This window comes from Mustela putorius, unplaced genomic scaffold, assembly GCF_011764305.1.
Source record: "Mustela putorius furo isolate JIRA1106 unplaced genomic scaffold, ASM1176430v1.1 tig00000095_pilon_pilon_pilon, whole genome shotgun sequence".
Lineage (NCBI taxonomy): Eukaryota > Metazoa > Chordata > Mammalia > Carnivora > Mustelidae > Mustela > Mustela putorius.
In genome coordinates, this window is record NW_025421280.1 from 34,006,450 (window position 1) to 34,030,147 (window position 23,698).

At 52.6% G+C, this 23,698-nt stretch overlaps 2 protein-coding genes across 4 annotated transcripts in view; one reads left to right on the top strand and one right to left on the bottom strand.

The window, feature by feature from the left end:
* Window positions 1–871: 871 nt before the first annotated feature.
* Window positions 872–7,465, bottom strand: RDH8 (retinol dehydrogenase 8). Its single transcript, XM_004748483.3, has 6 exons — window positions 7,363–7,465; window positions 4,051–4,212; window positions 3,210–3,389; window positions 1,994–2,087; window positions 1,468–1,651; window positions 872–1,361 (listed from the first exon to the last, which is right to left on the bottom strand). Exons 1-6 carry the CDS (start codon window positions 7,463–7,465, stop codon window positions 1,146–1,148), a joined length of 939 nt encoding a protein of 312 aa, XP_004748540.2. The 3' UTR covers window positions 872–1,145.
* Window positions 7,466–9,354: 1,889 nt separating this feature from the next.
* The window catches only part of COL5A3 (collagen type V alpha 3 chain), a 36,641-nt gene continuing 22,297 nt past the window's right edge, over window positions 9,355–23,698 (top strand). Inside the window, exons 1-24 of one of the 3 annotated variants that reach the window (XM_045084320.1) lie at window positions 9,355–9,603; window positions 13,230–13,391; window positions 13,486–13,675; window positions 13,751–13,907; window positions 14,565–14,669; window positions 14,968–15,120; window positions 16,922–17,035; window positions 17,141–17,287; window positions 18,350–18,397; window positions 18,471–18,512; window positions 18,830–18,892; window positions 19,454–19,528; window positions 19,625–19,708; window positions 19,889–19,945; window positions 20,039–20,092; window positions 20,270–20,323; window positions 20,876–20,929; window positions 21,011–21,064; window positions 21,229–21,282; window positions 21,634–21,678; window positions 21,786–21,839; window positions 22,022–22,066; window positions 22,219–22,272; window positions 22,795–22,839. In XM_045084320.1, the coding sequence (XP_044940255.1) occupies window positions 9,516–9,603; window positions 13,230–13,391; window positions 13,486–13,675; window positions 13,751–13,907; window positions 14,565–14,669; window positions 14,968–15,120; window positions 16,922–17,035; window positions 17,141–17,287; window positions 18,350–18,397; window positions 18,471–18,512; window positions 18,830–18,892; window positions 19,454–19,528; window positions 19,625–19,708; window positions 19,889–19,945; window positions 20,039–20,092; window positions 20,270–20,323; window positions 20,876–20,929; window positions 21,011–21,064; window positions 21,229–21,282; window positions 21,634–21,678; window positions 21,786–21,839; window positions 22,022–22,066; window positions 22,219–22,272; window positions 22,795–22,839 (1,998 nt within the window). In that variant the 5' untranslated portion in view covers window positions 9,355–9,515. The remainder of the gene's footprint in view (window positions 9,604–13,229; window positions 13,392–13,485; window positions 13,676–13,750; window positions 13,908–14,564; window positions 14,670–14,967; window positions 15,121–16,921; window positions 17,036–17,140; window positions 17,288–18,349; window positions 18,398–18,470; window positions 18,513–18,829; window positions 18,893–19,453; window positions 19,529–19,624; window positions 19,709–19,888; window positions 19,946–20,038; window positions 20,093–20,269; window positions 20,324–20,875; window positions 20,930–21,010; window positions 21,065–21,228; window positions 21,283–21,633; window positions 21,679–21,785; window positions 21,840–22,021; window positions 22,067–22,218; window positions 22,273–22,794; window positions 22,840–23,698) is intronic. The other 2 variants (XM_004748484.2, XM_004748485.2) reach the window with 2 other exon arrangements.

The window sequence follows — 23,698 nt, forward strand, 5'->3', positions numbered from 1 at the left end:
TTTTAAGGCTGGATAATATTCCATCTCGTGGATGTCCTCATTGAGTTTATCCAGTCTTCTGTTGATGGACCATGGATGGAATGGCTTCCACCTTTTGGCCATTGTGAATAAAGCTGCTATGAACACGGGTGTGCAAGTATGGGCTTTGAGACCCTGCTTTCAATTTGTTTGGTTAATACCCAGAAATGGGATTGCTGGGTCACGTGATAATTCTGTTTCTTTCTTTCTTTCTTTTTTTTTTTTTTTTTTTGAGGAACTACTATATTCTTTTCCACAGTGACTACACCATTTTACATTCTCAGCATCAGTGCCTAAGGGCTCTAATTTCTCCTCATCCTCACCAACACTGGTTACTTTGCTTGGTTTACTTATAGTAGCCATTCTAATGTGTTTGAAGTGAAACTTTTTTTTTTTTTTAAAGATTTTATTTATTTATTTGACAGAGAGAAATCACAAGTAGATGGAGAGGCAGGCAGAGAGAGAGAGAGAGAGAGAGGGAAGCAGGCTCCCTGCTGAGCAGAGAGCCCGATGCGGGACTCGATCCCAGGACCCTGAGATCATGACCTGAGCCGAAGGCAGCGGCTTAACCCACTGAGCCACCCAGGCGCCCCTGAAACTTATTTTTAAAAATTTTTTTATTTAGGGACGTCCTGGATGGCTCAGTTGGCTAAGCAGCTGCCTTCGGCTCAGGTCATGATCCCAGCGTCCTAGGATCGAGTCCCGCATCGGGCTCCTTGCTCGGCAGGGAGCCTGCTTCTCCCTCTGCCTCTGCCTGCCATTCTGTCTGCCTGTGCTCGCTCTCCCCCCCACCCCGATAAAAAAAAAAATTTATTTAGACACAAGAAATTGAGCTTTATTAAATATTTAATATAGTGATTACTCGTGGATACAAATACATATTTTATGAAAAAAATATACTTGCACTATTGGTGAGTGTACAAACATTTTGCTGACAGAGTGTGTGATCAGAAAAGTCCGAAGACCCGTTAGTCAACTCAGTTCTATGTGGAAGGGGTTTTAGATCATCCTTATATTCCCAGACCCAAGATAATAAAGTCCAGAGGTTGAATGAGGCAGTCTATCTCATCTTTCAAGGTCCAGCAACACTGTTGCCTCCTCCAGGAAGCCTCCAAGGAAAGCTCTGCTCACCGGGGCCATATTCGGAAGCGGAGGCAGCCACAGGCCAGACATCGAAGGCCAAGGTTGAGAAGGCGTGTCCAGCGGAAGAGCAGGCAGTGGGTGATGCGTACATACAGGCTGCCTGAGGGGTCCACAGTCTTGAGCACAATCAGTGGGGTGTAGCGGGCATTGGTCTGTTGGCGCAGGGGTGGTCTGGTGGAGCTGATGACCTTGACAATGACCTATGGGGTGGAGCCCTGAGCTCTTGGATTCAGGGAGGGGGGGTTTGCAGGGTGGGCACCCTCACATATCTGAGCCATGTCTTGGGACTCTGGGTTCCCCACTCACCTGGGCTACATCCTGTGGGCTCTGTCCTACAGAGTGAAAGAGCTCCCTGGAGGCAGGGAGGTAGAAATCCCGGAAGTAGTGCAAGGTGTCGGGGTCAGTGTCTGGGAACTCGGCTGTGGAAACCTGCTCCAGGAGCTTCCCCTCAAAGTTAGTGACCACTGGGCCAGGTTCCACCAGGGTGATGCTGGGGATATCCATAGGGGTAGGGGGTCTAGTAACCCAACCCCACTCTCGGCCCCATCACGGTCCCTCTTCTCCTCTCTCCCCCGATTTCTCTCAACATTCCTTCATCCTTCCTGGTTCCCCCAGCTTCTCCTCTGCCCATCCCCCATCCTCCTCCACGGTCTTCCGGTAACTCCCTTGCCCTCATTCCTGATTCCACTTTCTCACTGCTGCCTTGTTTTCCCACCATCTCGGCCTTCCCAGCCCACGCCCTCTCACCGCTCTCACCGCCTCCCCTTCCCTCACCTTTCTCCACCGCTGTCTCCCATTCCCCCCCCCTTCACGACCCAAACGCCCGCCTCACAAGATGTTGAACTGCAGCAGCTGGACAGCCAGACTTTCGAAGAATCCCTCCAGGGCAAACTTGGAGGCTGCATAGGCTTCATTGAACACCACACCTGAGAGGATTGGAGAAGGTTGGGCCCTTTGGGGTCTGGGCGACAGGCTTGTGGGTCCAGAGGGACATGGGGTCTTCAGGAGACGGAGCGAAGAGGGTTTAAAGATCAGAATGGGGGGGGGGGATATCTAAGGCCAACAGGATGAGTGTACGTATGTATGATGGGAGCATATGTTGAAGGATGAACCCATAGGCTTAGGATGAGATTGTCTTGGGGTGCCACGTGCTGCCTCTTCCCTGTGCTCCATTTGCCCTTTGCCCTGGAAAACCCTCCTTCCGTCCATCCTCTAAACCTCTGGGCCCCTTGAGCATAGAGTTGCCAGGGTCCCTGAGGGCAAGTACTATTCAGCAGCTTTCTTATCTGTCCTTATTGAGAGTGAATGTGGCTCCTGAGGTCAGGAGCTACAGCTGGAAGAGGAGCCAAAGGGATGGGACTGATGGGTAGTTATAGTTTCCCCATGGTGGGGTAACATAAGCTAGATTCTTCAAACAAACAAACAAACAAACAAAACCAAATACTGTGGATTCTTCAGGAGGCTGCTGAGGAGGTAAGGGCAGATCCCAGGGAATTTCCAGGGAGAGGAAGGGCATCTAGAGGGGATCAAGGAAGAAAGACCCAGGAGCATGGATGGCAAATAAGTGGCCTCCATAGTAGGCTCACGGCAGATGTTGCTAAACAATCACTGCTCTCTTTTTCTGCAGAACCTCAGAGCTCCAAAGCTAGGCATCTCTGGGGCTTGGTTAGAGGTATTTGACAAAAAATGTCACAGGAAAGGAGTTCTGGGGCACCTGGGGGGCTCAGTTGCTTAAGCGTCCGGCTGTGGATCTCAGCACAAGTCTTGATCTCAGGGTTGTGAGTTCGAGCCCTGCCTTGGGCTTAGAGGTGTCCAGAAGTAGCACTGATGCTGGATGGGGATGACCGTTGCAGCACTTACAACACTACCACTTAGCTCTCGCAGCCTGGCCGACATAATCTAATCTGCAAATGTTTTTCCTATAGAGCTTCAGAATCCTTCTCAACACAGGCTCATTTGGAATATGAGCTAAAACCTATTTGCCATTCTTCTAGCCTGGGGAGGGTCAGATGCGAAGAGATTCCAAGGGGTGGGTCCCCAGGGCTTACCCTGCAGCCCCATGACACTGCTGACCACCACAATGTGGCCCTTTCGCCTTCTCTTCATGCCAGGAAGGACAGCTCTGACCAGACGGACAGCCCCGAAAAAGTTGGTATCAAAGACGTTCTGCATGGCAGCTAGGCTGAGCCCCTCCAGGGGCCCCACCAGGCCCACTCCAGCATTATTCACTAAGGAGGAGACTGAAGGTTACTTGGAAGTCCCCCAACCCTTCTAGTGTCACTCCTCTAGGGACACTCCCTGAATTATCCCACCCCTTACTCCAAATTCAGGGCCAGTCCAGAGTATCCTGAGTGGACAATTGTGGAACCCTGATAATCTTTACATATAGTTTAGCATTTGTTATGAGGACCCTGAACTCCAGGTGGGGGGAAGAGTTGCTGGGAGCAGCCTCCCCTTAATGCAAGAGCAATTCAGCTCTGACCCCAATTTGCATCAAAACAGCCACACCCACCTTCCTTCGAAGGTCTTTGAGAGATCATGTGTTGCTTCTACATCATGCTCCGTTCCCCAAATGACTCATCAAAGTAACTTTTCCAAGTTTTCCAATATATGGTTTTTGGAGAAAAACCAAATGTAACAGAACACCATATGGTGTTCTTCTATTCAGTAAAATCTACCCTACCCCCAGGACTCAGTTTATTTCTTGTAACCCTAATAAACTGGTACCCTGGGCTTTTAGCCATCTTGCCTACCCCTTCTGTCCAGGGCTAGAGGTTGCTGGTGAAGCAAGAAGGCTCGTGCTCAGACATTGGAGAGGATTCACTACAATGAGGACGTGTGCTTAGGTCAGGGAAGGGGAGGGTGACCCCAGGGGCTGTTCAGTCTCACCCAGCACATCCACTTCCCCTCCTTGGATGCTGCTGAGACACTGGGCCACTGACTCGTCACTGCACACGTCCAGCTGGGCCACGGTGAGGGTCTGCCCCAGGGCTTCCCCGGCAGCTGCCTCCAGTGTCCCCTTCTTTCCCAAGTCCCTCATGGTGGCCACCACTGGGGACAGAAAGCAGAGGGTTGAGGCAAGCACTGGGTTCCTTTCGCCTGTGCATTCACTTACATATCTCCATGATATTGCATGAGCCGTCACAGAGGGATGGAGACCCACAGGTTTACACACCTATTTTACTATACAACCCCAAATGCATATAGTGTGAATACATTTACATGTACTTTCATCACTCCAGCCCTCCAAGCCTCCATCCAACATTTACTGAGCATGGACTTAGTACACATTATGCTCTATTCTTGGTGCTGAGACGACTGCATGAAATAAGATAGACAAAGTCCCTGACTTCACGGCATTGATAGTCCAGTGAGTAAGGAAATAAAATAAGTAGAGAACACATTGCCTTGAGAAAAGAAATGCATGCATATTTAGGGTCAATATATGTGCGTTGTGCGTACATGGAAATACAAATAGCCACATCTACATCAGCCACAGAACTGGCGATTTATTGAATATCTACTATGTGCCAAACACTGTGCTACACACTTTTATAAGCATTGTCTCTACTCCTCACGAGAACCCTATGATAAGGTAACGGGCTTATTTTCAAAGGTGACCACAGCATTTTTCATCGCATATGCTCTTTGAGAATTTTGCTGTTCCCCCTCAAGACATGATATCTCATTTCCCTCTCCTTGCATCTGGTGTCTAGCTGGGCGCTAACAGAACACGGTGAAAGTGATATTGTGTGGCTTCTGGGATTAGGTCAGAAAAGGTATTGCAGTTTCTACTCTGTTTGCTTTAATGTTCATTCTTTTTCTTTTTTTTTTCCCCCAAGATTTTATTTATTTATTCATGAGAGACACAGAGAGAGAGAAAGAGAGAGAGGCAGAGGGAGAAGCAGGCTCCCCACTGAGCAGGGATCCCAATGCGGGGCTTGATCCCAGGACCCCAGGATCATGACCTGAGCTGAAGGCAGATGCTTAACCATCTGAGCCACCCAGGAGCTCCATTCTTTTTCTTTTTAAAAAGATTTTAGTTATTTATTTATTTGAGAGAGACTGAGAGAGCAGGAGTAGGGGGAGCGGCAGAGGGAGAGGGAGAGAGAGAATCCCAAGCTGATTTCGCTCTGAGTACGGAGCCCGATGCAGGGCTCAAGCTTATGACACTGAGACCATGACATGAGCCGAAATCAGGAGTTGGATGCTCAATTGACTGAGCCACCCAGGCAGCCCTGTAATCTACTCTTAAAATCCTCGGCCACGGGGCGCCTGGGTGGCTCAATGGGTTAAGCCGCTGCCTTCGGCTCTGGTCATGATCCCAGGATCCTGGGATCAAGTCCCACATCGGGCTCTCAGCTCAGCAGGGAGCCTGCTTCCCTCTCCCTCTCTCTCTGCCTGCCTCTCTGCCTACTTGTGATCTCTGTCAAATAAGTAAATACAAGCTTTAAAAAAAATCCTTGGCCACTTTGTAGCAGCCCAGCTATCCTGAGGCCACCATGCTGGGAGGAAGCCCCAAGCTAGCCAGACAGAGGAACCACATGGAGAAGACCTGACCTTATTAGAAGGAGGAGAGATGCCTGCCCAGAGCTGTGACTAGTCCCCACTGTTGCAGTTGTAGCCTTTGACCCTGAGCAAGAATCACCTAGCTGCCCCCTTCCAAATTTATGGCTTTTGTAAACCAAAAACCATGGTTTTACAAAACCATGCGTTTTGTAAACTATGACTTTTGTAAACCGTGACTACCATTGTCCTATTACACCAGAAATTTTGGAATGATTTGTTCTTTAGCAATAGCAGCCAGAATAAGTAGGTAAAGTTACTGTCCCTATCAGAGATCAACACACTGAGGCTAAGAAAATGAAGTTCCTTGCCTGTCCCACCACTAGTAAGTGTTAGAACTGGGATTTGAACCTCGGTTTGTTGGGAGTGCTGAGCTCAAACCCCTGTATACATGTTGTATCCTTCATGCGTGTACCCATGATCATGCACAGCGCTGGGAGCCGTGTTCATATAGTCTGTGGCCCTGTGTGACTCATGGGTGTCGCACAGATGAATGGGAGCACATACATCTCCATACAGTGACAACTGTGGTCCCAGGGTGTGGGTTGCCTGGGCTCAAATCCAGGCTCTGCCACTTTCCAGCGGGGCAACTTTGGGCGAGAATCCTTGGCACTCTGTGTCCCAGTTTCCTCATTTCTAAGGTGGGGCTAATGTTAGTGGCCACCTCATAGGGGTGATAGGGGAATTAAATGACTTACTGGATGCACGACACTTAGATCAGAACCTGGCACATTGTAAGCACTCCACAAACATCTTTCAGTTTTATACATTCATCTGCCTATCCAGGGCTGTGACTAGTGTCCCAGGGACAAAGGGACACACACAGCACAACTACTTCCCTGCGCACTGGCACTCGGTCTGTCCCATCCAAGGCTGTGTGTGTCTCTAAGACAGAGGGCAGAGGGTTGGGAGAAGCTGCTCTGCCAACTGGGGCAATGCCCTCACCCCTTGCAACCTTCTTGTAAGTAGCAGCCCTTTGCCCACTTCAGCTGCAGCCTGCTCTGGGTCAGAGGTTCCCATGGGTGGAGTGCAGACGGAGGCAATTTACTCCAGAGTTGCCCGAGGCTAAGTCCCTAGATTTAGAGGCCCCCTTTAAGCCCCCAAGGTCAGGGTCGCTTAAGAGGCTTATCTTGGAGCAGTAATCTGGGGAGGGGTGGGGGAGGGGAGTCCTAGGGAATGCCCAAGAGGAACCTTAGGGAAGCCCTCCCCACCAGCCCTTTAAAAAAATCACCCCCCCCGCTCCCCCCAACCTCCTACCATATACCACACTTACTTTGCTTCTTAGCACTTATGAGCATTAGACATATTATACAATTTTTAAAAAGTCTGTTTATTGTCTGTCCTTGCTCTGCTCCCTCCTTACACTGAGGACAGAGATTTTTGTCTGTTTTGTTCACAGCTGTGGTTCCAGCACCTAGAACAGTGCCTGGCACCCAGTAGGTGCACAAGAAATATTTGTTGGATGAGGGGATAATTCATGAGCAGAGGTGGGAAAGGGGCTTCCATGTGTCCTCGGTCCTCCTCAAGCCCATACAAACAGCTGACGGGATGGGCTAGTGGAAATGGTGCCAGGAGGGCTGAAGGTCCTCAGAATGCCCACCCCTGCCCCTCCCAGCCCCACCCTGGGCCTCTAACCTTGGTAGCGGTGCCTGTGGTCATGAGCCAGCTGCACTGCAAGCTCCAGGCCAATTCCCGAGGAGCAGCCTGAGATCAGTACAGTCCGGGGTGCGTCGGCCATGTTGATCCCTCCCGGGATGGGTGACCTCTGCTGGCCAGCACCTGACTCCTGCCACCCATCCTAGCCTCATCCCCCCTACCTCCTAGACACCCTCCCATCTTTCCCCTGCAAGGTGAAGGGGCCCCAGGAGACAGCAATTCTGAACTGACCCTGGGCAGGCAGCTGGGTGGGGGAAATCTTTTAACCTCAAAATAGCCTCTTTCTTTTATCTGTTAAAAATCTCTTCTCACTGCTACACTCACAACTAGGGTCTTTTTATTATAACTATAAATCATTCGGGGGTCGGGGAATCAGCAGGGGCATTCTCTTCCTGTCGATTCTGGGCAAAGAATCTCTGATGCAAGGGAGAGAGTGAGAGAAAGTGGCAGAGCATATGGTCCCAGAAGGCTCCTCTCAAAGACAAGAATGGGTGTAGATATGTCACATGATTGGGGAAGACTAGGAAGAACTTCCCAGCAAGGCAGGGCTGGGCACTCGATGAGAATTTTTAGCAGGAGAAGTCTTAGTCTCTGAGGTCCCTGAGGAGGGAGAAGCAGCAGCTTGGGGAAATTCCCTTTCTTCTCCCCACCCCACTGCCCCCTTTTCACCCTTAGGCCAGATGGGGCTCCACCCCTCCTCTCTGGGGAGACAGACACTCTTTGTCCGAAGAACCAGAGCCTGGGAGGGAGATACTGCCGGCTTCTCCCTCTTCCCCGTGGAGGATAGGCACCTTAGGTTTCTCCTTGCAGAAGCTCCCTCAGATCCCACAAGTCTGTGCTTGTTCAATTGCACAGACAGCTCCATGTGACCCCCTGGGGGGGGTGAGGGAGCTTCACAGTGGGGGGTCCCAGTAGGGTGAAGGGTAGCTCTACCTCACCCAAAGAATGGCAAGTATCCACCTCTCCCTAAGGCAGTGCCCTGCTTTGAAGTAGGGCCAGACTTCCCCCACTTAATGCGGGCATATGTGAAGATTTGGAATTGGGGATAAGACATCTATTTGGGGACCTGAATCATGGAGAGGGGAGGAGAGGGCTAGGATGGAAATGGGACCCTTTATCTGAAGATTAAGAGTTTGGGAGAAATTGAGGACTGTGTTTTGGAATCTGTGTCAAAGGTTTGGGGGTGAGGCCAGGACATCCAATTCTGGAATTTGGGTGGAGAAATGAGGGTTTGGGGTAAGGCTGGGAACCCATTTTGTAATCTGGTATGAGGCTGGAGGTGGGATGAGGATTCTTTATTGAGACACTCAAAGGGAAGGCCTGGGATGAAGCTGGTACCTTCCATTGTGTCTAAGCCACTGGGATAAAGCAAATGGGTGAAAATTGGGCATCAGGCTGGGACCCCTTCTGGGGGCCTGGGTGAGACAGAAAATATTTGATATAAAAAAGCTGCATAAATGGGCGCCTGGGTGGCTCAGTGGGTTAAGCCGCTGCCTTCGGCTCAGGTCATGATCTCAGGGTCTTGGGATCGAGTCCCGCATCGGGCTCTCTGCTCAGCAGGGAGCCTGCTTCCTCCTCTCTCTCTCTGTCTCTCTCTCTGCCTACTTGTAATCTCTCTGTCAAATAAATAAATAAAACATCTTTAAAAAAAAAAAAAAAAAAAAAAAGCTGCATAAAGCCTTAACTCTAGGGCCTGGGTGGAGGCTGATGGAAGCTGAAGGTTTGAATGGGGCTAACATCTGTTTTGAGGGGGCCTGTTAGGAGGAAAGGGTTTGGGGTAAGTCTGGGACCCCGAATTCTAAAGCTGGGTAGGAGTGACCCTTTTCCTCCACTGTGGGGTGGGGCAAGAAGAGCCCCCGCTCCCGGCTCAGGGCTCCAGCCCTAGCCGGCCAATCAGCACTCGGCACAAACTTTCCCAACTCCCCCACCAGCTGTCAGCCACCCCCCTTCCTCCAGCGAGCCCCGCCCGGCCGGGCGCGGGAGAGCAGGGCGAGGCCAGGGCGGGGTCTCCTGCAGTCTCCTGCCGATGCGAGTGGAGCCGGCCGCGGCGAGCGAGTGCCCGGAGCCCGAGGAGTCGCCGCGCCCCGTAGACGCCCCGGCCGGTCCCCGCCTTGCGTGTGGGCCCCGCCGGAATGGGGAGTCGCGGAGGCCTGGGCCAGCCGCGGGCCGGCCTCTGTCTGCTTTTGGCCTCGCTGCAGCTTCTTCTCCGGACGCAGGCGGGTGAGCCGGAAAGAAGGAGATAGGAGTAGGATCCAGAGGGCAGGATCTAGCGAGCTCCCAAAAGATGGGGTGGAGTCAGGAATGGGGGGCGTGCGAGGGGGGCGTGAGTGTAGCAAGTGGCTGGGGTGCTCTGTTTGGACGCGCGTATCCGACTCTGGGCAATTTGTGGGTGTGACAGCTGGGGGGAGGGGGGATACGTGTGACCGAGTTTTACTGGTGGATGCCTTGGAGTGAATGCAATTTGTAGGTGTGTGTGTAGCAATGTGTGTGAGGCCATTTGAAGTGAAATTGTGTGTGGGAGTTGACGATTATGGTATGAATATGTGTGATGGGTGATCCCTGGCCAAGTGTGTGATTGTGAGTTGTGGGTGTGTCTGTGTAGGGCTGACTTAGAGAATAACCGTGTAACGCGTGTGATTGTCTTTGGGTGACCCGATGAGGGGTTCGGTTGTGATTTGGGGGTGTAAAAAGTGGCCCATAAGGACGCGAGCGGATGATTCTGGGGGTGATGCTGAGTGGGGACGAGTATGGGAGGGGACTAATCGGGGATTCAAAGTTTCCTTTGCATCGCTCCTAATGGCTTCATCGTATTCTTCCTCTTCCTCCTCTGTCTCCAATTGGCGCGCCCCCACTCCTCTGCCCCCACTTCTCCCCTCCCCCACCCTGCTCTCCCCAGAGCCGCGATCAGCACCATGGACAGGGCCTCGGGAGGGCCGCGGTGAGGGGCGAGGCGGGGCGGGGCGCGGGGCGGGGCGGGGCGGAGCGCGGGCGGGGGCGGAAGTGGAAGTCCCCCCCCCCCCCAGCTGAGCGAGCCGCGGGTGTTTTTCCTGAGGAATTTCTCAGGGGCCTCAAGGGGTCCCGGGGGCCGTCGGACGAGTGAGTCAGCGCTGACGCACGCCCAGCTGCGCGCTTCTGGCTGGACGCCGCGCTCCGCCCCAAAGGGTTCGGGGTTGGGGGCGCCCAAGGGTTTGGGAAGGTTATGGTTCTTCAAGTGGCATCCCGGGTCTGAGAGAGGCTGGGCTTAGGCACTTCTGGAAGTCCCTCCCTAATGTTAACTCAGCCCCCAACACACACACACACACACACACACACACACACACACACACACACCGTCCTACACTTTCTCACTTTCTCTGGAGTCCAGGGAGGTGCCTGTTCACGTGGATTGTCCCAAACTGGCCCATGTCCCATTCCCATGCTCACACATCCCCACAGTCGTGCAATCTCAGGCATCCATTCAGAATATAAGCCCTCGGGGACACCAGGAATTTTTAAACACCGGTGCCCACGCCCCAGGCAACCCCAGCAGCCACCCGCCACAGGGTCACAGCCTTTGTCACCCTCCTACGCCTTGCAGCCCTGGCACAGGCTTCCACTGGTATCCACGCAACCCTGTCAGCATTCACAGCCAGTCACCCGCTTGCCGAGGTGGCCATACTCTCACGTATAACCACATTCCCTCATCTCCAGTCTCATCTGTTACAATCACAGACTCACTTGCTCACTGACAGGACCCGAGCCCACATGCCTGTCCAGTCACTCACCGAACACCCGCACCTAATCTCCCCACTGGAGGCCAGATACTCGGCACACACCACACATCCACAGATCGCATGCTCAGCCATTCCCTGTTCCATATAGAGTCATGGACACACTTGCACAATCTCGTGTACTTGTACAATGGCACATACACTCACTCCTATGCTCTCCTACCTTTCTGAGGAGATGCCAACCTAGGGTCTGCCTGCCTCCCTTCATATCCTAGACCCCATCCAACATCTCCCTGGGGCCCTGACCAACACAGGGGAGAGTGTGGGGGAAGGTCAGGCTGGGTCCCTGGCCGACCCCCACCCTCTGGGCCTGCAGGCAGGACTCAATGCCTCTTGTGTGTCTTCTTGTCACAAAGCCAGCCATGAAAAGAAAGGGCAGTCAGTTTCTGAAAGGTCATTACAGAGGAGATACAAGATTGAAGCAGGAGACATTTGGGTTAGGTGATGGGAAGGACTTTTTCAATGTGAATGAGCAGCTGGGCGAGAGGCTACCCCTTCCCACAGCATGGGGACAGGGGTCTGGGTGAGGGGAGAGCCACACTGCATGGGGTCATGGATCTCAGCTGTCCGCTGGGCTGCAGCCTGGAGAGGGGGCAGCTGGGATGATCATTCTGCGGGGGAGTGACCCTTGTGGTTGACAGAGCCTGGGAGCTCAGATCTTAGTCCCAGGGGACTGTAACCCAAATACCTCTTAATAACAGCCCAGCCAGAGAACAGGCAATTAGAGTGGGGGCTGGTGACGGCGGCAAAATTGGGGGGGCGTGGATGGAGAGAGAGAGAGAGAGAGAGAGAGAGAAGGATGGGGAGAGTAATCTACACAGATATATATATATATATGAAATACCAATAGACAGAGAGAGAGAGTTAGGAAGTAAGAGAGAAAGAGAGACACTGATTCAGAGTTGGACGCAGAGAGGAACCTGGAAAGACCAGCAGAGAAAGTGGGACAGAGAGAGAGGGCAGGGAGGGGGAGAGAAGAAAGAAAGAACAGGAGGTTGGGGGCAGGAGTGAGCAGAGGCTGGAATAGGGGTGTGTAAGTTTTGGAGAATGAAGGATCTGACCCAGGAGGAGCTGGATGGGGGTCCCTCATCCAAGCCCCTTTCTCCCCCAAGTCTGGCCCCCCACCCTGACTCCCAATGGTGAGATCAGCAGAAACTCCCCCCGGATGAGGTCATGGGTGGATTTGACAGAACTGGCTTCTGCCAAGAGGTTGGGTCAGGGGGTCAGTGGGACAGTCTGCTGGGGGGAGGGGAGAGCAGGCAGGGGCTTTGGGCTCAGGGGAAGCCCCCACCCTCCCCGCTCAAACCATGTGGTTCCACTTAGCACTGGCCTGCTCTGTGGGGTGGGGCTGGTAGGATGGCCTGATTTCGGATCTGGTTGGGCCAAACCAGTTCCTTTCCTGGGACGAGAGTAATAGGGTCAGAGGGAGGAGGTCAGGAGGTTATTAGACGGAGGTGGTCATAAGGAGGAGGCTAGAGAGGGTGATAAAATGGGGAGGTCACAGGTCAGATAGAGGAGACTGGGGTAGGCAGAGGAGGAGGTCATGGGTGATAGTGATCAAGGGGGAGGTCAGAAGGAAGAAGTCAGGAGAGGTCGTGGTGAAAGGGCGCAGATCACGGGTGATGGTGGTCAAAGGAGGAGGTTGGAGGGAGGAAGTGGAGGAAAAACACACCGCACTGGGAGCCCCTCCTCTCCAAGCGGGTTTTCCCTGGCAGGGGGCTTCAGGCTGGGGAAGAAGCCCCAGGGAGTCAGTCGGTGTGGGGGAGCACAGAGAAGGGGACAGTTTGGCTCCGGGGCTCAGGCCAGGAAGCCTTGATTCATCCCAGAAGTAGGTCAGCATTTTTTTTTTTTTCCCTCACCAAAAAACCAAGGGGAGGAAAAAATCAACCCAAACAGGAGTCAACAGGCTGATGAAGCTCGAACAGCTGTGGGGTGGTGAGATGGGTGCAGGTCCCAGGCCTGCTCCTTCTCCCGGACCCACAAACACAGTGGGAGGCTGAATTTCCCAAATCTGAGCTACTCACTTGAAGTGCTGGGTCTGTTTTAACTGCCCTGCACCCTGGCTTCTCTCTACAGCAGGCCCTGTGGATGTGCTGAAGGCCTTGGGCGTGCGAGGGGGCCAGGCTGGGGTCCTTGAGGCGCCTGGCCTCTGCCCCCAGAGGGCCCCAGAGGGTGATCGGGCATTCAGGGTTGGCAAGGCCAGTACACTTGGCATCCCCACGTGGGAGCTCTTTCCAGGTGAGTCAGGGCAGGAGGGGTGGGAAGGAGTCATTCTGGGAGCATGGGTCACTGCTAGACCATCTGAGATGCCCCTTTCCCTCTGCCCCTTCAGATGGGCCGTTTCCTGAGAACTTTTCCATGCTGATCACCCTGCGGGGCCAGCCAGCCAACAAGTCTGTCCTTCTCTCCATTTATGATGAGGGTGGTGCTCGGCAGTTGGGCCTGGCTCTGGGGCCAGCTCTGAGCCTCCTAGGGGACTCCTTCAGTCCCCTCCCTCAGCAAGTCAACCTCATGGATGGCGGGTGAGTATAGGGAAAGTTGGGGTCCAGAGAGAAGTGGGGTGAGAAGCACCCCCCACCGAGACTGTCCCCTTGCAGGTGGCACCGTGTGGCAGTCAGTGTGGATGGCAGGATGGTGACTCTGGTGGCTGATTGTGAGCCTCAGCCCCCTGTGTTGGGCCAGGTGCCTCGATTCATTAGCACAGCTGGACTCACTGTGCTGGGGACCCAAGACCTCGGGGAGGAGACTTTTGAGGTAGGGCTTCAGTGATCGGGGAAACCGAGGCAGAGGATGGGTGGGAGTTTTGTCCACAGCCTGAATGTGGAGCAGAGAGGAGAAGGGAGCTGTCCAGTGTGCATCTTCATGGTGTGTGATTGTAGAGTCACAGAATGATAATGCATGATGGCACATACTTGACTTGTGGGGGGAGAGTAAGCTGGGGACATGGACGGCTCTGGTTGTTATGTGTAACTGTGTGTGGGTGGTTATGATGCTGGGTGCTGGCAAGGCGTGCTGTTGGGTGGCTGGTGACAGAGGTGTTTTTGGTGTGGTGACTGTGCTGTGTGTGGTTGTGATACGTGTCCCCTCCCGTGGGCCAGGGGCCACATCTGTCCTGTTCTTCTCCTTAACCCCAAAGCCGGGAAGGGCACCTGGCACGTATTAAGGGTTACTATGTGCCTGAGAGCAAAGGAATAATGTGCCTCTGATGAGACAGATGTTGTGGGGTGTGGTTTGCCGTTGTGATTTGGTGTGACCTTGATAGACTCTTCCTACTCTCACTTTTGACGGGCAGAGGGATTGCCACCCCCTCCTTGTACTTAGGCCGCTCTGGTTAGAGGGAGCCTTGGTGCTTGGGATGGGGTGTCAGAGTCAGCCTGTGGCTCCCTTCCCTGAACCCCATCCTCTCCCCAGGGAGATATTCAGGAGTTGCTGATAAGTCCGGATCCCCAGGCTGCCTTCCAGGCCTGTGAGCGATACCTTCCTGGCTGTGACAGCCCGGACCCTACCACCACAGGGGTGAGTGAGGCACTTGTTCTGAGGTCACAGGCTGAGTCATCCCTGGCTCCAGGTCCCAGGAATGAGTGAATTCTGACCCCTGCCCTCAGAAAGATCCTAGGCATGAGAGACACTGATCCAGGTCACATAACAGTGATTCCAAACCCCAGATCATATGATTGACCTTAGGTCACAGGGCTGAGTGAGCCCTGGCTTCAAAACATAGGACCAATGGGCCATGTGCCATCATGGTCCCAGACGACAGAGTAATGGAGCCTCCATTGTGGGGCTCTGGACCTGATGGGGGTCATCTTCCCAGATTCCCCAGGGCGAGCCAGAAACTCCTCCTCCTCGACGGAAGGGAAAGGGAAAAGGGAAGAAAAAAGGGCGAGGCCGGAAGGGGAAGGGCAGGAAGAAGAAGAACAAGGAAAACTTGACCCCAAGCCCACCTCCTGGCTCCCTGGAGAAAGAGGTAAGGGATCTGCGATTACTCACCTCTGCTTTTTGCCTGACCTCTGGTCTCTGATTTGCACTGATTGCTGGTGCCTAATCCAAGCTCTCTGCCTTTGGTCTCCAGTCCCTGGCCTTGACTCTTCTCAGCTGACTCATAACTCTGTGTGTGTGTGTGTGTGTGTGGTGGGGGCTGATACTGTCCTATGAGTTTTCCCATATCTGACCCCCAACATCCAGTTTTAGGGGCTGGAGGAAGGGGGCATACCCAGATGAGTACCTTATTGTTAAGGGGTTCTTGATGAAGGCTACTAAGGGCAGCCATTAGCTGGGGTGAATAATGGGTTCATTAGTTAGAGCATCATTGTTTGGGGTTGACTCATTGGGACCACTGGTGAGGGTTATTCATTGGGGGAGTCTAGTGTGGGGGCATTATTTGGCTTCAATGAAAGAGATTGCTGCTTGGGGGGTCACTATAGGGATGTTGATTGAGGTCGATGTTTGAGAGGTTCCTAGGTGAAGGTCATTGTTGGAAGTCATTGATAGAGATCACTGTTGGTGTTACTGGTATCACTGATTTAGGGTTAATGGTAGGAGGTCATTGCTAGGTATCATCAATTGGGAAGGTAGGTCATCCGGAGGGGACCACTGATTGAAGGCATTTCTGGGGTCACCAACTGGAATCATCAGTTGAAGGGATGACTTTCAAGGGGTCCTGGTTGAGATAATAGGTTTGGGAGTCCTTGATGAGTTATTAGTTGGGAAGCCATTGATGGGTCATTGGTTAGTGAAATTACTGTTTGGGGGTCTTTGGTTGGGGAGTAAGAGTTGGGCTCACTCATGGGTGTTCATTGTTAGAGGATTTCTGATTGGGGAATAATCAATTAAGGGGTCACTGGTGGGGCTTATTAGTTGAGGGGCCACTAGTTAGTGCTTATTATGGAGGAGGTCACTGGTTGGGGTCATTAGTTGGGGAGGTCACTGGATGGGAGAATAACTGGTTGGGGCCATTGACTGGGGGACCACGGGTGGGTCACTGGTTATGGGAGCAACTGCTGTGTGGTCAGTGATGTGAGTTATTAGTTGGAGGGGTCTTTGGTTAAGTCCTTTAGTGGGGATCATTAGTCAGGGGTTATTGATGGGGGTCATTAATTGGAGTTACTGGAGTTAATAATGGGTCACTGGTTGTAGGAATAATTGGAGGCCATTAATAGGGGCTTGTTAGCTGGTGGGTCATCCTTGGTGCAGGCCATTGGCTGATGTCCAGGCTGGGGAGAGTCATTGGTTGCACTACATCTGTTCTCAGCATCAGTGGAGAGAAAGAAATGACCACTCAGGCCCAGAAAAAGAACCCCTCCCCAACTCCTTCCTTAGTCCCAGCCCCTCACCTGGGCCTCTCCTACCCTCTTTGTGCCCTTGACCAAATTCCTCTGCAGCTGTCCAGGCTTCTCTGATTGAGGCCTGCCTGCTGACCACTGAGCTCTGCCTTGGGAGAAGACATATAGGATACGCTTCCAGGAGTCTGGCCCTGAGTACTAGACCTTGACTCTGATCTCCGGGCTCTGGAGCCAGTCCTACTCTGCCTTCCAGGTCTCCAGACCTGGCTCCCCCTTGCTCCTCTTCCACACTAGAAGCCTCCCCTGCTGGCTCTTCTGGTCTAGTCAGCACACATTTGCCTCCACTGGGCAGCCCCCTACCTTATACCTCTCTGGTGTTTTTTGTTCCCCTCCCCAGACTCGGCACTCCTAGGGGGCAGAGCCTGTCTCCTCTTTTTGTCTTTATTGGACTGAATCCCAGAACTGATACTCCTGTTCCTGTTGCAGACCTCCAGCGACAGCCCCAAAACAGAGACACCAGCTTCAACTCTGCCTCCGACTCCCACACCTTTGGTCATCACCACCACTGTGACCATTGGCCACAATGTCACCGTACCAGAGGTCAGTGGGAAGTGGACAGGGCTGGAAGGGAAAGTCCTGGGGCAGTGGTGGTGGTGGACAATGAGGAGGCCAGGGGCAAACTTTGGTCTGTTTCAATGTCCTCAGGGGGACCTGGACCCTGACAATGGAACTGAACTAAGAACACTGGAGACTAAGTTAGCCAAAGAGGACAAAGAAGGAGATGGCCCCACCATGGGCCCTGACTTCCAGGCAGCAGAACTGCCATCACAGCCTCAGTTCCACATCTTTCCTGTGAGTCTGAGGATTTGGGCTGTGGGGGGATGGGAATTGTTAGGGAGTCCTGCCTGGAGCTGCCTCCCACATTTTCTCTTCTGCTTTCTTGTTGTTTTGCCTAGAATGCCTTCCCACCACCCCACTGTAGTCAACAAATATTAGCACGATGCTAATGTGACAGGAGCTGTGCTAACGGATGGCTCTGTGGGTAGGATGGCACATTTGGCTTTCAGTCCAAGCAAGATGAGAAGCCACTTGAAAGGGAGCATGGTCTGATCTGGAGCTTTCAATTCCATCCGGCTGCTGAACAGCATATGGACTGTAGGGGGAGCCAGAGGGGCAGCAGGGAAACCAGTGGTTTATGCAACAACAGCCTGGGGACCTGGATGAGGGTGGTGGCAGTGGGGATAGAGAGAAGTGGACAGACTTGGACCATGCTCCATTTTGGTCTTGCTACTGGAGATGAAGAAAGATGCAAGGATGACTTGATAGATGCACGGTGGCGCCTTTGAATAAAATGGAGAAGCCTAAAGGAAAAGCGGGTGCCGGGGGTAGAGAAATCTTAAGAATCTCGTTTTGGGTGGGCTAAATTGGCAGCCCCTGCTTAGCACCCAAATGGAGATGTCAAGTGGGTGATAGCTTAGAAGATTCGGGAGTTCAAGGGACATGATCGAGGCTGGAGATAAGACTTGGAAATCAACACCAGAGTGATGCTGCCTTTAGCCAAGGGATTGGATAAGATTGCTTAGGAAAACAGTGCAGACAGGGAAGGAGCCAAGTTCTAGCCTTGACGTTGGACAGGAGAGGAGGGGAATAATCATAGCCAACTCACCCTGAGTGCTTGTTATGTCCTAACCATTGTTTTAATTTATTCTTCTTCCAATGGGATATATACAGTTATCATTCACCTACTGACTCTACAGGTGAGGCCAGAGGAGTTGAATAAGTTGCTCCCCATCATCCAGGTAGTGAGAGGCAGCTCCAGGATTAGGACCCTGCAGGATGTTCCAAAGTCCACACTCTCCTCCTTGATGATGGCCAGGACTCACATCTTTTTTTCTCTTTATTCCCTTGCCTCAGAGTGCTGGAGAGAAAGGAGCAAAAGGGGAACCAGCAGTGATTGAACAGGTGAGGGGTCTGGGGCTAGGAGGAGGTGGAGGGGTCTGGGCTAGGGTGGGGATCACACTCATTTCTCCCCCAGGGACAGCAGTTTGAGGGACCTCCAGGAGCTCCAGGACCCCGAGTGAGTCATGGCTGCACTCTGCCCCTTTCCTTTCTCTTCTAGTTGGGGTGTTTGAGCCCCTGGGGTAAAGGGCTAGGGTATAATGTTGCCATATCATTAAAAGATTATTACATGTTTGAAGCTCACAGGATGAGTCAAAATAGGGGTTGGGATGTAAAGTGGGGGATAGATGTGGGTCAGTATAGTTTTGAGGGGTCAGAGAATGGCTCAGTGATGGGTAAGGAGGTGTGTATGGGGTCAGGGTCGATGGTGGGTTAGAAGTTGGCTTGGCTCAAGCTTTGCATTTCTTACGACTTTGGTTCCTTTGTCCTCAACAGGGGGTGGTTGGCCCCTCAGGTCCCCCTGGTCCCCCAGGATTCCCTGGAGACCGTGGTCTACCGGTAAGAGACTCCCTCTGGATTATATCCTTCTGGGAGGAGTGAGGTTTCAGGCTGTGAAGTGGAAATTGGGAACTCGTATATCTGAATGTGGATCTGAGAGTCAGGGACTGAGGATGTCATGCTGAAGATGGCATTGACCTAACCCACTCATCTCTCTCCCCATCTGTGAATTGTCACCCATCTTCTTTCTCTGGGGGCCTTCCCCTGCTTTTCTGTTCTATCTGTCTCTATCCTTGAGTGTCTTTCATCTTTTTCTCCCCATGTCTCTGTCTTTCTCTCTTGTCTCCATCCCTCTGCCTCCCCATCTTTCTCTCCTCCCTCTGTCTATGTCTTTCCCTGTCCCCTTTTCTCCATCTTTCTACCTCTGTCTTCTGTCTCTCCATCTCTGCCACTTTTTATGACTCTCCCTCCTTCTCTCGTCTTTCTCTTGCCTACGCTCTTTCTTGCTCTCCCTGCCTCTGTCTTTCTCCATCTTGCTCCCCTCTTCCCCTCCAACTCTCTTATCTCTGTCTATGTCCATCTCTCTCCCTCCATCCCCCGTTGTGTCTCTCCCTCTCTCAGGGTCCGGCTGGCCTCCCAGGAATCCCTGGCATTGATGGGATCCGGGGTCTACCAGGCACTGTGATCATGATGCCGGTAAGAGGGAGATAGGGTGGCACATCCTTGGGGGTTTAGTCCTGACCCGGGATGGGACCTCTCCTTGGGCTTCCCTCACGACTAGCTGCCCCCTAGTTCCAGTTTGCAAGCAGCTCCCTCAAAGGACCCCCAGTCTCCTTCCAGCAAGCCCAGGCTCAGGCAGTACTGCAACAAGCTCAGGTGAGTAGAGGAGAATCAGGGACCAACAGGGGCTAATGGGAGGACATTGAGAGAGTGACAGGTTGGGAATAATGAAGGCTAGCCAGGAGGCAGGGGGGTATTTTTCTCCTGAAGATGCCTTTTGGAAGGGTGTTGGTATTTTGGGGAGACCTGATATTCTGTTCCCCTCCATCTTTCCAGCTGTCTATGAAAGGTCCTCCCGGCCCAGTAGGGCTCACTGGGCGCCCAGGCCCTGTGGTGAGTAAGGAGTCTTTATGGAGGAGGGGGGAATACCTCAGTGGAGGGGGAACCCTCCTTCTAACTCCATTATCTTCTCTCTCTTCCTCCAAGGGTCTCCCTGGGTATCCTGGTCAGAAAGGAGAGATGGGAGAAATGGGGCCACAGGTGAGATTGGTGGGGATGGGGACAGGATTGGATGGGAAGGACCTTCTCCCAGAGAAGTGCTATTTGAGGACAGTGATAAAGGGGCTGAGGATACCTTTGTAATTATTGCCCTTCCTAGAGAATGATTTAAAGTAAGTCCTTCCTCTCCTTTTTCTTCCTCCTTTTTTTCTCTCCTAGGGTCCCCGAGGCCTTCAGGGACCTCTTGGGCCCCCTGGCCGGGAGGGAAAGATGGTGAGTAACTTGTAGGTCTTTAGGTCATCCCTCATCCGTCCCTCAACACCCAACGTGAGCCTTGGCTCCTCGCCCCCAGGGTCTGTTGGTGTCATTGGTGGGATAAGGGCTCTGAGAACAGAGAATAGCAGCTCTACTGAGTGTGTCACAAGGTATCTGGCCAGGACACAGAGTCAAGGAGGACTTTCTAGAAGGAATGGTGCTTGAACTGAGATCTGAGGTATAACCAGGTAAATAGGAGAAAAAGGGTATTCTAAGTAGAGGGAACAGCACGTGCAGAGGAAAAGACTGGTGCACTGAGGGAGATGATGAACAAGATAATTCCAGACAGTTTTAAATGCAATGAGGAACACAGAGCTGGACACTTAATAGAGACGGAAGATTTTAATTTTTGTGATGGTGGTGACATGGACTAGAGCAAACGGCCTGGAAGTAAAGACTAATGGACAGGTTCGAGATGTATTTGGGAAGTTAAACTGGTACACAGAGAATCCCCCAGGATTCTGCAGGAGGAAAGTGATAGGTATCTTGATGCTGTCACCTCCCTGATAGGGCCGCTCTGGAGCAGATGGTGCTCGGGGCCTCCCAGGGGACACAGGACCTAAGGTAGGTGATAAGGTCAGGACTGGGATGGGGAGGGACTGTCAGATCAGGGATTCAGGGCTCCGGTGGTGTCTCTTTGTGCAGGGTGATCGGGGTTTTGATGGCTTGCCAGGGCTGCCTGGAGAGAAGGGCCAGAGGGTGAGTGTGTGAGGCCCCTCCACCACACCGGGCCTCCCGATATCCATGCTACCCTCTCCACCCCCAGTATCAGAGGCTCCATCGCTGTGGGTGTGCTCTCATCCCATGCTTTCCTGGACCAGCTCCACGTTTCCACTCTGAACTCCCTCTGTTCTCAACTCCAGGGCGACTTTGGCCATGTGGGGCAACCTGGCCCCCCAGGAGAGGACGGTGAGAAGGTAAGTTTGGAGGAGACAGAATGGTCTAGAAGCTAGAAGGCCATAATGAAGGTCAGAGAGAAATAGAAGATTCAGGGGACAGGGTGAGAGGCGTGTGTCATTAGCCTCGGTGGGGCTCCAAAAGGTACATGGAGAGCTGGGGGCTAGTACCAGAGTTAGTAGGGGAGACTCAGGATTGCAGGTACAGGACTGGGGTCAGGGGCCTGGACTGAATCCCATGTGCTCATTCTGTTGGTCACTGCCTCACGCTCTGACTCTGGGGTGCCTTGGAAGAGTCTCCCCAGACAAGGGAAGGTGGTTTTCTGAGTGTTTCTCTTCCCCCCTCAGCAAGTGATGAATGCTTTCTTGCAGGGAGCAGAAGGACCTCCGGGGCCCACTGGCCAGGCTGGGGAGCCCGTGAGTATCAGGGACCTCTGGATCCTTTGCCTGGCACAGGGGAAGAAGTCACGATTCATGGGGCGTCAGGGCAGTGATGCTGGAATAATGCTCCTACCTCCTTGCAGGGCCCCCGAGGACTGATCGGCCCTAGAGGCTCCCCTGGTCCCCTGGGACGGCCGGTGAGAATGTCACTTTCTGTCCACATCCCTGCTTGTCCTTTTCTCACCTCTGTCCCCTCTGCATGTCCATTTCTGTTACCTGGTTTCTCTGCCCGCTCATCTTTCCACCTGTGCCTCTCGGTGTCTCAGACTCAGGCTCCTGTGTGGTATCTGCCCGGGTCTCACACCCTCTCCTCCCCCAGGGTGTAGTTGGAATTGATGGTGCTCCAGGAGCCAAAGGAAATGTGGTACGTGTTCTGCCTTCTGACACTTCTGATGCCCTGACTCCACGATCATCCAAACGTATCCCTGTCCACTCTCATGACCCCTATTTCAACTTCACGGACACTTCAACACCATGACCCCTTCCAGCTTCACAGCACCCCCCCTTTCTCTGCAGGGTCCTCCAGGAGAACCAGGCCCTCCAGGACAGCAGGGAAATCCCGGGTCCCAGGTTTGGGCTCTCATTTTCAATAATTGGGGGTGGCAGTAGTCAGCTAAGGTCATAGACCACTCTCAGCCTTTCCACTTCCCAGCTCACTACCCATTTTTGCCTTCCTTTACCCTTTTTTTTTTTTTTTAAAAAGAGAGAGAGCAAGAGGTGGAGGGACACTGAGAGAGAAAATCTTAAGTAGGCTCCATGCTTAGCATGGGACTCAATCCCACAACCCTGAGATCATGACCCAAGCTGAAATCAAGAGTCAGACACTCAACAAACTGAGCCACCCAGGTGCCCCACCTTTACCTCTTTTTTTTTTTTTTAAAGATTTTATTTATTTGAGAGTTGGAGAGAGAACACAAGTAGGCAGAGAGGCAGGCAGAGGGAGAGGGAGAAGCAGGGTTCCCACCAAGCAGGGAGCCTGATGTGGGGCTCGATCCCAGGACCCTGGGATCATGATCTGAGTCAAAGGCAGAGGCTTAGCCCACTGAGCCACCTGGGTACCCTCACCTTTACCTTCTTTTTTTATGTCCCTAGGGACTCCCTGGCCCTCAGGGACCTATTGGCACTCCTGGGGAGAAGGTGAGTGACAGCCCTACCCACCATCACCCTTTCCTGTCTTCTTCCTTCAACTCTGTCTGCAGGAAAAGCTCCCCCACTAGGACCCTTTTATTAGCCCTGGTTAATGATAAATTGTAACATTCCTTAAACAAGCCCAGAGTTTAAAAAATATTGTTGGGGGGAAGGGTTGGTTGGGAGAAACAGAAATCGACCAAAGCTAGATCACATAAGGGGATATTCTCAGAATTTAGGGGAACCCACAGATGCCAGTCATCACAAATATTAGTAAGACCCAGGGGCCAGGAGAGCCCTTTCTCTGGGGGTCTGTGGTGTCATCTTATTCCTGTGCACATCTGTTCCATCTCCCCCAGCAGACAGGCTTCTTTCTCCACATATCTTAGTCTGTCCTCACTCCCAGGTTCTATTTCTACACAATTTAGTTCTGCTTTAATCACAATTTCCGCCCCTAGCTCCTTCTGACCTTACAGTTTCTTTACCCAAATCCATCTGATTGTAATTTCTATGAAGTGAGGTGTTGCTTACCTCAAAATTTCGGAAGAAAATCTAATTGGCTTAGTTGGGCCAAGGGGCCGACTTCTGGACCTATTCACTATTTGTAGAACATAGCAGGTCACCCCATGCCTTCCTGGGCTCACCTCTCATCAGATGAAGGCACTTCTAAAGAAAAGGATGTGGCTAAGGAGCCTCCCCTCACTATTTTTTTTTTTTTTTACCCCTCCACACTGTTTTTACCTCCCTTGTCTAAACGCTCCCAGAGATGGAGGATTTCTGAGGCTCAGAGAGGGAAGGGGACTTACCCAGGGTCACACAGCAAGTCTGAGCAGAGCTAGGAAGAAATTTCCTAGCCTGTGGGATATGC